The sequence below is a fragment of the Protopterus annectens genome, chromosome 16.part0 (assembly GCF_019279795.1).
Source record: "Protopterus annectens isolate FY-2018-M chromosome 16.part0, PAN1.0, whole genome shotgun sequence".
NCBI classification, from domain to species: Eukaryota; Metazoa; Chordata; order Ceratodontiformes; family Protopteridae; genus Protopterus; species Protopterus annectens.
Genome location: NC_056750.1, coordinates 614923920 through 614939752, shown reverse-complemented (window position 1 = coordinate 614939752; position 15833 = coordinate 614923920). Strand labels below are relative to the sequence as shown.

The following is a 15833-nucleotide window of genomic DNA, read 5'->3' as shown; positions in this document are numbered from 1 at the left end:
ATCTGTTTTTTTAGGCATGGAGGCCTGTGCACGTGGCTCATGCGTTGTTTTTTTAGGTTTAGAAGTTGCTTTTGTCTTTGGTTTTGCAGCTGTCTGTTTGATGTACAAATGTTGAGGTCTGAATACACCCTCAGAAGCAGGTGTCTGCTCAGCGGCTCCGGACCCATCAGAGGGAGATACATCCGTCGGTCCAATACCTTGAGTATCTTGCGGCATGCCGGACTCCACATGGGTGTCGGTAGAGGCCTGCGACTCGAAGGTAGCGGGTATCAGTGGCTGCGAAGGCGCTTCACTGAGTACCGGCGAACCGGCGACTGGCTTTGGAGAAGCTTCATCTGTTTTGGATCTTGACTGCCTTTCCCTGTCCTTTTCTTTGCGTTTTTTATGTACTCCAGTAGTCGGATTGCTATCCAACGACATTTCTGGGTAGTTAAATCTGTTTCCAAAATATTTTTATGCAAAAATATACTGACGCTTAATAGTGCGTTGGTTAAATCTAGCACAAAACAGACAGACAGGCACGTTGTGATCAGGGCCTAGGTAAGGAATACAGTATAAATGGAAATCCTTATGAGGTATTTGCTTCCCACAAGTAATACAATTATTAACTTTTTCTGACATCGGTAAAAAGCAAGAAAAAAGTTTCCCCAACGGGGTACTTAGCTTTAGTGAAGACTTTGGTTCTGAAACTCAAACTCGAATACTTCAGTAGTCGGCTGACCAGCACTTGCGAAATGCTTCTGCTTTGGGCACCGTGCGGCAAGAAAGACTGAAGAAAATGGTGTCGTCATGGAAGAGAAGACAGCAACCGACGCAAGACCCAAAACTTTGGAATTCAGGCCGACTGAGGGCAACCTGCCAGCAGATTACCCAAATGTAATGACTGCAACAGTGAAACATGAAGAACATCCTGTTGTTGAGCCTCTGCCCACTGATTTGGGGGTAGGTCTGGCCAACTGTTTGGGGTTGGCAAGGTGTGTAAGTGGAATCTGTATCCTTGGAAAACTATTTAAAACCCATTTGTCCTGGATAATGAGTTCCCAGTTTTTTGCATTGCAGGGAGAGCTTTCCTCCTAAGGGAGCAGGCAGTAGGAGCAGGGCTTGGAAGGGTTAAGGTTAAGTCATTGTGACATTTTTCCATAGGGGGGTGTCTTACTACTTCCAGCTTTGGAAGTGGGACCCCCCCACACTGCTTAGGTCTGTGTGTAGCCTGAGACTGTAGCCTAGGTTGTCTGCTGTTCCTGGGTTTGGACTGAGAAGGCCTGGAAGAGACTGGAAAGGACCAATTCTTAGAAGACCAATGCCTACTAAATCTGGGAGGCTTTACTTGCAGGAAATCTTTAACAGTTTTTGTTGCCAAACAGGCAGTCTTGGTTTAAAGGAGCATCCAGTAATTTAGCTTTAACATGATCTGGTAAGTTTTGCTCCTTAAACCAAGCATGCCTTCCAAGTACAGACCCAGTGACAGCAGCCCTGCAAGGTGCTTCTAAAGAGTCAAAACCACATTGCAAAGTATGTTTACCAACTTGTTCAGCAGAATGCAATAAATCCTGTAATTCCTTAGGTTCGGCACAGTCAGGAATCAACATCATTTTCTGTTTAAGTAGTCCCATAATATGCTGCTGATACTTTAACATATAAAACTGGCAATTTAAGGCCCTAATGGCCAAAGTAGCAGAAGTGTATACCTTCTTACCCAATCTGTCCAAGGCCCTGGACTCTCTACTAGAGGGGGATAGGGTTTTTGGCAGCAGTAGTCTTAATGTCTTTTGATCCTTGGGAAATGGTCTCTGGATCCACAGTAGGATTCTTGAAGAGGAACTTGTGAGAGTCAGGTACTCTGTAATACCTGTCAGGTTTTCTGGGAGCTGGAGGTAAAGTGTCTGGGGCCAGGCTAGATTCCAAGAAGGTATCATCTACAATGTCCAGAACAGGAGGGATAGCTAAAGGCCTGTGTTGAGGGAGGAGTAAGAATTCCCTAAGCCTCTTTTGGAGTCAGAGTAATCCTGGCTTTCCCATCGGAAATGCTCCCTAAGTGTGTGCAAGGTTTCACCAAAAGAAAAATCTTCTGGAGGGGAAGCAGATGGAATGCAATCCTCTGCATCAGAATCCTCATAGGTAGATAAGGGCAAATCCTGATAATCACAAGAAACAGAAATTTCAGAATCCTGATCAGAAGAATCAGAAGGAAAATCAGTTCTAGGTCTCTTAGAGGGGGAAGGCTGGCTTCAACTAATTAAAGTAATAAGATCTTCAGCCATTCTAAGCATTTGTTTTTTAGGCATATGGGCCTGACCATGCGGTTTAGACGTCTGTTTTCTAGGCGTGGGTCGAGTTTTAGGCCTTGATGAAGAAGATGGCATTGGTTTGAAATGGAAATCTGTAGGCCTAAATGCACCCTCAGAAGCCGGTGCCTGCACAGCGGCTCCGGACCCATCCAAGGTAGAGACATCCGCAGGTTCCATATTCGAAGAAGCATCTCACAGCATACCGGACTCCGAATGGGTCTCAGTAGAGGCCTGCGAATCTGAAGTAGCGGGTATAGGGGCTGCAAAAGCGCCTCACTGTGTAATGATGAACTGGCGACTAGCTTAACGGAAGCGTCGTCGGCAGTTTTGGACCTATGCGGTCTGTCTCTGTCTTTATTCTTTACGTTTTTTCGGAATATCGGTAGTCGGACGGCTTACAAAAGCCATTTCTGGATAGTTAAACTGAGTACCAAAATAATGTGCTGCGAAAATAGACAGACGAATAGTTCACGGGTTGAATAAGGCACAAAACTGACAGCGAGGGACGTCGTGGTCTGGTCCTAAGCAAGGAATGCAGTACAAATGAAAATTTTGAGGTATTTGCTTTCCACAAGTAAGACAATTGTTAATTTTTACTGACATTGGTTAAGAGCAAGAAAAAGGATCCCCAACAGGGTACATAGCTTTTTCGAAGACTTCGGTTCTGAAACTCGAAAAAGAAAATTTCAGAAATTGGCCGACTGGCACTTGTGAACTGCTTCTGCTTCGGGCACCGCGCAGCAAGAAAGACTGATGTAATGGCGTCAGTTGCATGTTTTATACCCCTGACGACCTGATGTCATGGAAGAAGAGACAGCATCGGACACAGGAATCCAAGACTCTAGTATTCAGGCCGGCTGAGGGCTACCTGCAGGCAGATAACCCAAATGTAATGACTACAACAGTGAAACACGAAGAACATTGGGAAAAGAGGGTGTTCCCCACCGGGTGATGTCATTATGATGTCACAAAATGGGTGGAATGTGGGCGGGAGAGGGGTGGGATGGGCAGGGTTACTGATGACACAAGTGGGTGTGGTTTTAGTCTGGTTTTAGCCACGAAGAAAGGTGGCAACCCTAGGCCTGCGCTTACCTAATAAGGTTATAACTTAAGCTCTTCCTACCCTAACTCCCTGTATACAGCCTGCGCTTACCTTGTTGTTGTTGTGTCTTTTGGCTTTTCCCAGTTAGGGGTCGCCACAGCGGAACTCAGGTCTGCTAATGATTGGTAGTCGATTTTTGCGTGCCAAGTTACCAGCCCTGATGCACAACCTTCAACGAGGGTACGCCCATTCACTCATGTCTCCATGAAGAAGACGCTCAAGCTGAGAATCGAACTGGACAGCGTCTTACTGTGAGGCGACAACGCTACCGCAGCACCACCACCAAACTCCTCCTACCCTAACTCCCTCTATATGGCCAACGCTTACCTAATAAGGTTATAACTTAAGCTCCTCCTACCCTAACTCCCTGTATATGGCTTGCACTTACCTCATAATGTTATAACTTAAGCTCCTCCTACCCTAACTCCCTCTACATGGCCTGCTCTGACTCTTACTTTTCATTGTGATTCTTCTGACATGCCATCTCTTATATCCACTCTGTACATATTCTGTTTTGTCACTCATTTTGTTTATATTGCAACATACCTTTTGTATTTGAAAAAGGTCCAATAGGAACAGTGCTCAATAGGAACAGTGTTCTATCCCAGTTAACAATTTAAAATAAGCATCACCCATTTAACAGTTATAACAACAGAATAAGTGACAAGAACAATGTAAATATCAGGAGAAAACTTCAAACAACTGCCCATTAACATTTCTCTAAAACATGTAAAGCCAACTCTTCTGCCTCCTGAAATAGCCTAACATTATTGATGAGTATGAAGTAGGAATCCTTAACATTTCCAAGCAGAAAGGTTGCAACTTGCCCCACTGTTGCAAATCTAGTTTAAGAACCTTGCAAATGAATGACATCTGAAAGTCACAGATCGTTAGCAGTGAGAAGGTCCTTCTCTTGTACTCTATTCAATTCTAAGATGGTATGTACTCACCTAATGACTACTAATGACAATTTGGTAGGTTTTAAAAAGGGGTTTATTCTTCCATAGCAGCCACGATAACAAGTGCATGTCGGATTGTACTTTCCTACAGTTCGGGACTACTCCGGCATACGAAACATAGCTGTTACAGAAAACACGTCTTGCTAGGTGACTGCTGTCAGTGGTACTAATACTACTAAGGTAGAGGGCTTATACATAGATCCCACTTCAGCTGTAGTCTTCAGCAACTTTTTATACTAGACAACTCATCCAAGCGTTTTATAACAGTATTTATCATCTTCGACTGCACACCATGCAATTCAAACGGCCTGAGTAATATTGTGCAAGAAAAGACAACTGGATTACTACACTTAATTTACCCAATAAATAAACAGACAGGCAGCTGAAAACATTAAATAAAAAAGGTATGCACTTCTTCTGATAAGGTCGCAAACAATGGATGCTGTGTAGCACACTGGAATCAAAGGGGCCCTTAAGGGAAGGGATTAATTATGATTAAATGTGGCCCTTTTAATCAAGTGATACTACACAAACCTGAAATGTATAAAAACCTGGGAGGTCAAAACTCAAAACTGTGACAATTTCAGGAACGTAAAACATACAAATACTTTTTTTTGCTGCTTCCACACTTGCGCTATATATTCTAACTGAGAAAAAAGGGAGTAAGTATTGGGGGTGGGGCATTCACCTTCCGCCTCTTCTCTGACTAACATTTATTAGAGCATTCTTAGTAACCTTCCCATTATGATGTGCTCGGAGTGTAACTTAACTGAATTGCTAGTGACCCACAGTAGTTTTCCCAACCCTTATCATACCTCTCAATCTCTTGGCGCAAGAAATCTGGACAAAGAATAAACTAAAGGGGGGGACAAAGGTCCAATAAATAGGGACAAAATTTAAAAAATTGCAGAAAACCACAAATTTATGAGGAACAGGCCAAACATATGAAACAAAATCCTAGGCATTCTGCGACAATCTTAACAGTTGAGAGGTATAGTTCACTGGTGATATGGCATCTCCTTTATATCTGCCCAGCCTGGCAGCATGGAATGAAATTCCACCAGATCATCTTTTTCTATATACTGTTGAGTCTGATACTCTGGACCTCTTTACACAGTCCTGATCATAAAATCTACTCAAACATGATGTGACAGTGAGATTTAATGTATTTGCACAAAACAAAAATTTCACATCATCAGCTTTACTAGATTACAGTTTGGCATATCAGTTACAGTGATTAAATTAAATGAACTAAGAAAGAGCTACATTCTGCAGCTACAGGCTTGATTCTTACAAAAAAACATCACAGTACAGTGTGAGTTAGCAAGTCAGGCCACCACAGCTATTGCTGGGTAACCATACTTCTGAGAACAATTTCTGAATCTGAGGGGAATGTAAAGCTAGCTATTCAGGCCAATATATTTTGAACAAATACTGTTATTTGTACAGCCCAAAGTGAATCTTAATCAGTAAACAGTAAGCAAACAGTGGCCCTTGGATAAGTGTGGTCTATCCCCCCCCCCCCCCAAAAAAGCCAGCCAAAAAATAAATTCTGTACAGGCTCTTCTACTGTATATGTCTATAAGCAGAAGTTGTTCCCTCAGCTTTCTTCCATCAAAGGAAGGGTACAACATCTCCGAGATGATTCATCCTCTCTCAAATGAGTGTAACAAGTCCTTCACTGCAATCCCTGCTGCCCCCAAAAGACTGTGTGCCCCAGCAGAAAGCAATTAAAGAAACAAAATCTAACATTCTTGCGTATGTGCAAAATGTTCTTAATGCAAATCTGGCAATACCCACTGAATAGCAAAAACAATGCTTTGTAACTCCACTAGTGTACATTCAAATGTTCTTCAGACATTCATTTACCACCAAAGCACAACAGACTATTTTTCTCTTAAAAAGAATCAAACATTTTCAAGGTGCCATTCCAGGTTTCTATGGCTATAAGCTGAACACGACTGTAAAGGTGGGTGGGGGGGTTATGCTCTGTATTAAGGATCTCTTATTTACATCTCAGGCAAACTGGAATCTCCTGAACTTCTAAAACCTTTTTTTTTTTTTCATAGATTAACTGTCTGCCTATTATGAGCCACAACTCCTCCTCCACTGATCTATTCAAACTAACCCCCTACCCCCAAATCTGCCTTCTAGTTCAAGGCCTTTTCAGTTACAAGATGCACTTCATTCTCTGAGAGGCTGCAAGCCATATCCTACTTTACAGCATTTTTACTCGGACACAAAATAGTATGCTTTCCCTCTTAAAATTGTATTTATTTAGGTCATGTGTGTTGCAATATCGCAGGTATTAGTTCTTACAGTTCTAAAGTAATGCAATCCAAAAATAAGGAGAAATCAACTTCTCAGCAATTTAGTAAAGGACACACAGGTTGTTCTGCTGGTTCATAAAGTAGTACATAAACATAATGGGAGATTGTTTTTACAGCATTCTTAGAAAGGGATATACATGTTCCTCTGGTGGATCCTGTCACATGCTTTTATTTTTACTCTTAGAAAGGGATATACATGTTCCTCTGGTGGATCCTGTCACATGCTTTTATTTTTACTCTGTCATGGCTATCCTGTGATACAAAACTCAACCTTTTCTCCAAAAACTGACTGCAGAAAAAAAAACTTTTAAACCTCTCTTGGTCTCTTTGGAACTCTTAAGAGGATTAGACACCAACACTGCAAAGACATGTACATCATCTACAGTCATAGCTTCTATTCCCCTCAGTGTGTGTGTGTGTGTGTGTGTGTGTGTGTGTGTGTGTGTGTGTGTGTGTGTGTGTGTGTGTGTGTGTGCGTGTGTGTGTGTGCGTATGTGTGCGTGTGCGTGTTTGAGGGGTGGGGGGCAACACCACACTTTCAAATGTGTGCAATGGCATCTTTATTTAGTCTTCGTTCACAAACAAAACCCATCAGGCATGTGCATTTTAGTGGGGCCCAGGAACTCGCATCTAAAGTAATATGCTCAGCCTCACATTGCATGTGGAGAGAAACTGGGGAAAGCAAACCCAGGTCTGTAAGACTACATCACACAGTATCCCACATGTCATCTCCCACAGCTCCCTACACGTCAGCTCCCACAGCACCTCACACGTCAGCTCATTCATGCGGAACTTAACTGGCAGATCTCTAAGCTTTTGTGAATGACTATATAATGGAACATTATCTCCATCCTAGAAGGTGATCCTGCCACACTTCATTCTTCCCCTTGAAAGTTTTGCTTAATTTGTCCAAATTTCACATGGTTATTAGATGTCTATCACGTTAACAGCAACCAACGATCACATCAAAATGGCATCTAAGACTGGCTTTGTCAATACCAAGCATAAAATGTCATTTTACTAATAAAGGGCCTACAAGCACCCATCCTCTTTTCTATATGAACAACACAGAATGGGCACACACACTGTAAATAGAGGAGATACTGCACCCAGGCAAGATCTTAGGGCATATATCTCCCCCATGGCACTACAGTGTCAGCAGCACTAGTGTTAATTGGTACCCTACAGAAACGAGACTGCTTCAACTTATTAAAAACATTACAAATGCTTCAACTTTAACACATTTTAGCAAACACCATCTTGGGTCTACAGTGCAACATTTCATCAGTTTCAGAGCTATTATCATAAACTGAAATAGTGTTTTACTGAACCAGTGCACATTTTTCACTGTGTTTTAAGATCATCCTAATGAAGTTGCCTGCGGGCATGGATTAATCCATATACTAGTTTCTAGTTACTAGCAATGCAACTGATATCTTTAATGCATACCTGTGGGGCACTTGCAGAGAAATTCATTGATTTTATCAACGCAAATTCCATTGTTCAAACAAGGAGAGCTCGCACACTCATTTATGTTCGTCTCACAGAAATTACCACCATAGCCTGCAAATAAAAAAAAACACATACAGCTTACATTTGAAAACATTTAGACAAATTTATTTTTTTGTACTCAAAACATACATTCTACTTATAACATAGCACTTGTGGGTAAAGCTAGAATCAAACCTCTACTTGGTGTTTTCTATATTGCCCACATCATCATTTCCCTAGACAATAATTCTGTACTTATTTGTTGTTTGAAATTATCACATAAAATTTGTCAGAAGTGTGCTACCGAATGCTCTGTAACATACAGATTTGGCTAGCCAGCTTGATTATAATCCAAATGAAACAAGTTTCATTAGTGGAATACGCTGGTAGGGTTGACCTGGGCAAAGAAAAGAATGTCAAAAGTGCCTACAGGCTTCTTTATGGGGCTAGTACCTGCCCACAGTGGAGTTACTGCCATGAATCACTTGTGGAGGAGATGCTTTGCCTATCACTTTTTTATTTATTTAGTTATTTATTTAACATTTGTTTACCAGGAAAGTCAGACTGGGACACAGTCCATTTTCAGCGGAGGCCCGAAGAGAAATACTCCAGACTCATGTCTTTTGAACGTGGGAGGAAACCAGAGCACCTGGATGAAACTGATGCGAACGCAGGGAGAACATGCAGACTCCACACAGAAGGCAACACAGCCAAGAATCGAACAGAGAACCTCTTGCTATGAGGCGACAACACTAACTGCTGCACCACTGCGCCGCCCAAAGCAAATTTGTTTAAGAGACTCCTGGTACGAAGTGGGATGGAAGAGGGAGAGAGATTGCCCCCCCATCACCTCTCTGGATGTAACAGATAAGTGCAAAGAGAACCATTATGGCCACATAGGAATTATCAGAAACATCAAAATGGATGACAGCGTTGTTCCCATTGCTTGCCCCTTTTCCTCAAAAAGGGATGACTGAGCTACATCTCAGAGTTTGTGCTGCTAAATGCAGACATTTTGACATCCCTTTTGCTTTTTCTAGCCCCCCCCCCCCATATTTCTGCTGTATCTGAGCTTCTCACCAATGACAGATGTGCACAGAATGCTATAGTTCTATGGCAGCTACAGCCTCAGGGCAGTCATACTCTCTCTGATGACAAAACATATTGTAAGTAGAATGCCACACTAACTTGAGATGCCATTGTATGGATAGTGTATCATAAGGCAAATTGTAAAGAATTTACTTCAGTTTATTACCCAGAAGACTGTGATACTACACTCACGCACACACAACATTTTGGTGGTGCGATAAGATAGATAAAATGAGCACCTGAGGAAATAAATGAAACGACAAAACACAAAACATGCTTTTAGTTTACAAAATAAACTGTAACTTCAACATCAACAGCTCAGCTGGTAATGAAACATTAATAAATAAAGATTATCAACAGGGTTGTCTTTAAAATGAGAATGTGCAAGCACTATCAGCATACCACACACAATGGGATTTAACTAGCTGACTAAATGCACTGCTGACTTGCAGTTAAACTATAAACAGAGATATTCTGCCATGACAAAAAGTAATGCTCACCTTGTATTACTGTTTTTTAGTATAAAAGGAAGCTCATTCACATGTTGTAAAGTGAGTCTGACAATGAACCAACTTCCATAGCCCTGAAACTTACCTGGCATACAAATGCACTGGAACTCTCCAATTTGGTCAAGACATGTGGCATCATTTTGGCATGGATTAGAAAGGCACTCATTCACATCCATTTCACAGCGAGGACCTGCATATCCCTGTTGGCAGAGGCACTGAAAAGATCCAAGGTTATTCCTGCACCTGCCGGCATGCTCACAAGGGTTGGCACCTAAGGAAGAGAGCCCAAAATATCTGCCTCAGTCACAAGCAAGTAGTATCCTTTTATGGCACAGTGTCAGCACAGAGTGAAATTAACAATCAAATGACATTACTACTGTAAGCATTTCTTTTACAGACTGCATGATGGCCAGGTGTGCAGACTTATCCACATAAAGCCATTGGAACCATGGCCTGGAAATAATTTACATCTGTGTGAAGGCAGATGGAGAAAATGGCTAAACAATCTGCACTTTTAAAGCATTTTATTTTTATTCATCTCAGTCATTACATTTCACCACAGCCCACGCTCTGCAACCATTCTCCCATCTGCCTTTGTGGATTATGTCCTCAACACCAATTCCAGTTTTCATGGATCCACAACCCCTTGTCCCTCTGAAAAAGTACCTACTGAGCCAACCCTACAACACGATGCCTGTAGCCTTTTATCTTTCCTGTTCAGAATGACCCTTTCACATATTCCTGACAAAAAACTTGGCACTCCCATATCAATTTCCCCTTCTACTTTGGTCTCCAGTGAGAAGGGTACTAGCTCCTTTTGTCTCTGATCATATCCCCCTGCATACACCCATGTATCTTTCTGGGGTCTATCCTTCCTCCAGCTGCCCTCTAACAACCTGATGTTCCAATTGTTATATGGCCGTCTTCAGAGCTGCACACAAAGTATTCGAGGTGCGGCTTGACTATGTCCTGGTATAGCAGAAGCATTACCTCTTCTGGAGGTATGTCCCTCCAAGAACCTAACCCACCCCCATACCTCATGTGCCACTGCCCCTGCTGCCCTCAAACCAACATATTGAAATCCTTTTTCTACTCTGCTGTCATCTTTAGTACAGCAGCCCACCCCCCAAAAAAAAAATATATATTCACAACTGTTTTGCTGTGATCCAAGTATAGTACATTTGTCTATAATGACACTCAGTTTTCACCTTTTTCCCACATGGTCAGCCTTTCCAAATTCTTCCCTGGACTCTGGTCTCATTCTTCACTGCCTGTTTTTGTCTCATTGTGAAGAAAATGCTGTCAGAAACATCTGAAATGTTCCATCAACAAAAAGCCTGGGTGTCTTCTGTGCACATATGGACATGGATTCGTGTATACACACATTTGCATATGAACATATTTAGAAACAGAAGTTTTTTGCAAGTAAATACATTTAAAGTAACACATCTGAACTATAAGAAATGACAACTTCACAGAGTGCAGATCAAATGTGTGCAGAAATTGGAAAGGTAACGCAGCACAGTGTGAACTGTTAAGGAGGCTTTGCCTGGTCACAGCAGTCTGGTTTTAGTAACAAAACATGTACATATTTTCAACAGAAGATTACTTACAGAAGTGCAATATATCACAGTTGTGATAAGTGCATGTGATGTGTGCAGCCTTACTTTTCTGACACCGAGATTTGTTGCTGGAGTGAATCTGCTCTGCTGTGTGCTCTCTCTAAGACGTGTGCTTGGAGTGCTCTTGTGAAATCTGCAGGATAACTTTCTTATGCATGCCACAGCACTGCTTTACCACACAATACATCTGTTTATAGAATCTTGCCTAAGAAACTGAAATGATGCACATTCTTACAAGGACTTAAAATGCAGAACCCTAAATACAATTGCTTCAAATATACTAACTTCTCCATAACTTTTCTGACATTCTGCCCTTCCAAACATCAAGCCCTTAAACTCTTACAGGGCCCAGCTGTTCTTCTCTTGGCAACCAAAGAAAATTGAGATGGAAGTGAAAACCAGTGACCATGTTTCTTATCTACCAGGGATCAAGAAGTATTCTCTTGTCTACTAGCTCTATTCCCATCCCCCACCTCATCACAAACCGACACTGGTGTTACCAAAACAAAGCCAGTGAAGCGAGCATGTGTCCTTGCACAAGCCAAAGTCCAGACATTATACTACTTGCTGACTGGGCTTATGAGAGCACGTGACCTAAATGATATCACTACATATTTTTTCACTTACTTCAATAACTATTATTAGTGCAGCAGTCGGTAGACTTCCACCCCCCCCCCATGATGGGGGGGGGCAGTATCAGTCATTCACCCACACCCCTGGCAGTTTCATTGAGCACTAACTGAAGCAGAGTCATCAGGATAGTCAGGGAGGACCTTTCCCCCCCACTATACCATGGGGCCAGCTTAAATATCTCCATATTCTTCTTTACCAGAATAAATTGTAAGCTTCTGCATTCACAGCACAATACTGGCAGTTATAAATGGCCATGCTTCTACACATCTCAAATGACAATAAAGGATATTTATTATATATAAAAAATAAAAATTAAACTTTAACTTCTTTAATGTTAACATCTTCCGGTGCAGAGGTCATGTGTAAACAGGCTAGCTACTCCTGGTGATTACAACTGCTTCATTGCTACTAGGAAATTTGTTTGCCTGTAGATATAGTCTGGCCTTAACATAATTGATTTAAATATGTTTGGAGTACTGTGATATAATGTTGTTATCTCATGTAGCATATAATAAATCTAGGACGGCGCTATAAAATGCGCAACAATTTTAGGTGATTATTCACATTTTGCGGATGGAAAAGAAAACACATCAAAGCCAAGGGGTTTCTTCTGAGACCACAGCCAAACCAGATGGCTTACTCAACACATACTACATATTTTTGAGCTTGCTTCCTCTCTTACTACAACAAGCGTGGCACAAGAACATACAGTACCAATGAAGTTGTAAAGGGTATCTATTACGGCTTCCTTAAAGGGAACAAAATTGTTTTGGTCCTTCATTACAGACCTTGCCATATCAGAAAGACTGTTTGTACATGTATACGCTGATAAATTAACATTATGTTCTGGCATTCGTCACATTGCAAAAAGACAGAGAGAGGCTACAAACATATAAACACAACTCCTGCCTCTACCTGGGCTTTTGCCATGGCTACATTTTGCCAAGTAGAACAAACCCATAACCCACTGCATAAGTATAAAGTCAGCAATATACAGCAAAATCTACAATACTAACACTAACGATCTTGACAGCAAGGACCTTTGAATCCTGGTGTGTTTTTATGCTTCACTATGCAACCAGGCCCAAAGTGCCATTGCACTATTAGCTTAAGTATGAGTTGCAAAGTGTATTCTTATTCAATTCATGTAACAAGAAAAGTAAAGTTCTTTACCTAAAGAGCACTCATCCACATCTAGGTTGCAAGATGGGCCAGTATAACCTGGCGGGCAAGTGCAGATCGCCTTTCCATTCACAGGGTTTGTGTCACAGTTTGATCCTTCATTGCAGGGATTGCTAATGCACGCATCATCCAAATGGCACAACAGCCCTACAATAGAATAGCATATTTCACTGCAATTATAATCAGACAAAACAGATTTTTATTCTTCTACCGTGTTAGACGATAAAAAGGTTAAAAATATAAATGAACAAAAGATAACTCTTGATCTTAAAAAAAAAAAATGTTCAAACTAAATATGGAATAATGTTCTCCCTGCATAAGGCTTCCTCCTGTAGTTATAATCACTTGATCATTAACTCTTCCTAAGATCTGTTCTTTGTGGCACAGTTTCTAATTACGTATTTGCAGACAGTCAGTCAACTACACCATGCATGCTGTACAGGAAACCAGGGCAACAACCAGGCTCTGTGCAGGTCTAGAGGAGCACCTGCATGGACAGGACACCTGCCAATGCATGGATGTGCCACTCCAGCTATAAAAAGATCTTTTTTTTTGGTGTCGATTAACCTGCATGAACTTATCTGAAAACAAAAGTTTGTTGATGTGGTGATGACGCCAATGCAGGCGTACAATTCTTCACTGATGCACATAACTATACTTCCTTTCTAACAGACCTAACGGACAAAATTTTCCTTTCAATAGCTGGAATTGTGTTACCCTCAACAATGCTGTCTCGGTACTACTCCCCTCTTCTAATTATGCCTAGTTGCAAATCCAATTTTAAATCAAACTTTCTAGGTACTTTCTGTGCAACTTACCTTCTACTTACATTCTATGTACATTGAGTATTACACTCTACATAGGAAACCACTGAATACTACATGCCAACTCACCATTCCTCACTGCTAAGCCACAGTGGACTGACTGCTCATTTAAAATTTTCTTTGGATAATGCTACCAAATTTCTTGCTTTTGCCTTGTTACTAATGCAGCTCAACTCCCAATTCTAATATCCACCTCTAATGACCCACAGTTTGTAGATCAACTCTGCAACTTTACAAGCCTTCTCTTGAACAACAAATTAAGACTTTGATGAGGCTGTGGTTTCGCTGTTCCCATTTATTGTGATCTTTTTTGGGGGTTTTTTGCGTTCACTACAGACTATTCCACAGTGGCACTTACAGTCATCAACATTCCATTATGTTTGGCTAACCTGCAATATTCCATTACACTGCTAATACATTACGGTGTCAAAAGGGCAGGATTCATTAATGTCTACATTAAGTGTACACCACTCTGACTGAATAGACAACACATGCACAACTACCACCCTCTTCCTCTCAATTTTAGTTTTCCTACGGATTTTCTTGCAACCTTAAACATTGTGGGGGATTCACAAATGTTAATACAATGTGTAGACTTGGTCTAATCTTTCTGAGTGAATATACATCATAAAAATGTGACAGGGATGTCCTTAAATACAGCTTGTGTGTACTTAGTGTACACATAGTGTAGGCGTTCATGAAACCTTTCCATCATCATTTCATATAAGCATAAATATAAAATGACAGATGAATAATACAGAAAACTTCTCAAAATTATAAGCCAACCTCACATTAATGTAATCAATAATTAGCAAAACCTACAGAGTACAAGTTCAGCTTGATTCACACTTCTTAAATTGAAAGTGTGCTTAGAATACCCAAACTAAAACTTTAATTGTTAAGTTATAGCACTCAGTTTTTCTGCTAACCTATGAATAAACACATCCTTTCCATGCCTGTTATTATATGTCACTTATACAAGAGATGGATATCTTTCTATTTTGAAAACATCAAAGTGGTGAAAATGCAATACATTTTTAACAGGGTGCTACACATACACATATGCATATACATACACGTATACACATACATCCACACACACTAGCAGTACGAGTAATTATTTATCTATTCTGAAAGCTATATGCTCAGTTCTGCTATAAAAAGAAAGACTTCAGTGAAGGCAGTTTTGGTTTCCTATTTAGCTACTTAAAGTTACAATATTTGAAAACAATGCCCAATTCTGAAACACAATGAAGCTCTTGCACAGTGAAACGATGTGTGTAAGTACTGAAGCTTTATACATACCCGTCTTGCCATGTGGGCACTCACAGAAGAAGGACGCTACCCGGTCATGGCATGTGGCACCAGCATAACAAGCAGCATTTGCACAATCGTCAATATTCTCACTGCAGTCCTCTCCTGTCCAGCCATTGACACAAACGCAGTTGTAACCACCCACACTATTATGGCAAGTGCCTCCATTCTGGCAGGCATTGGGCATGAGCTGGCATTCATCAACATCCTCGGTACAAAACTGGCCTACAGAAGAGAGTGCAATGACATAAATCCACTATAATGATCTTCAGCTCACCAGGAATCTTATCACAGACAATGGATGACAAAAATGAGATACGCTAATAATCTAACTTCCTGAACTCCCTCACTTTGGCCTCTATTAAAGGTAATAAATGTCACCAAGAGTCTGGTTTATACTACATTAAAAAGTTTACAACCATTTATTTTTGAAACTCACGTAACGATTACTTCCAATAATACAGCACAAGCTGCATCTGGATGTACAGAC

General features: G+C 41.1%; 1 protein-coding gene across 1 annotated transcript in view; it reads right to left on the bottom strand.

Annotated features, from left to right (window-relative positions):
* Positions 1 to 15833, bottom strand: part of NOTCH1 (notch receptor 1) — a 189890-nt gene that overhangs the window by 92716 nt on the left and 81341 nt on the right. Inside the window, exons 6-9 of the mRNA XM_044058426.1 lie at positions 15335 to 15568; positions 13197 to 13352; positions 9854 to 10039; positions 8129 to 8242 (exon numbers count right to left, since the gene is read on the bottom strand). Of these exons, the coding sequence (XP_043914361.1) occupies positions 8129 to 8242; positions 9854 to 10039; positions 13197 to 13352; positions 15335 to 15568 (690 nt within the window). The remainder of the gene's footprint in view (positions 1 to 8128; positions 8243 to 9853; positions 10040 to 13196; positions 13353 to 15334; positions 15569 to 15833) is intronic.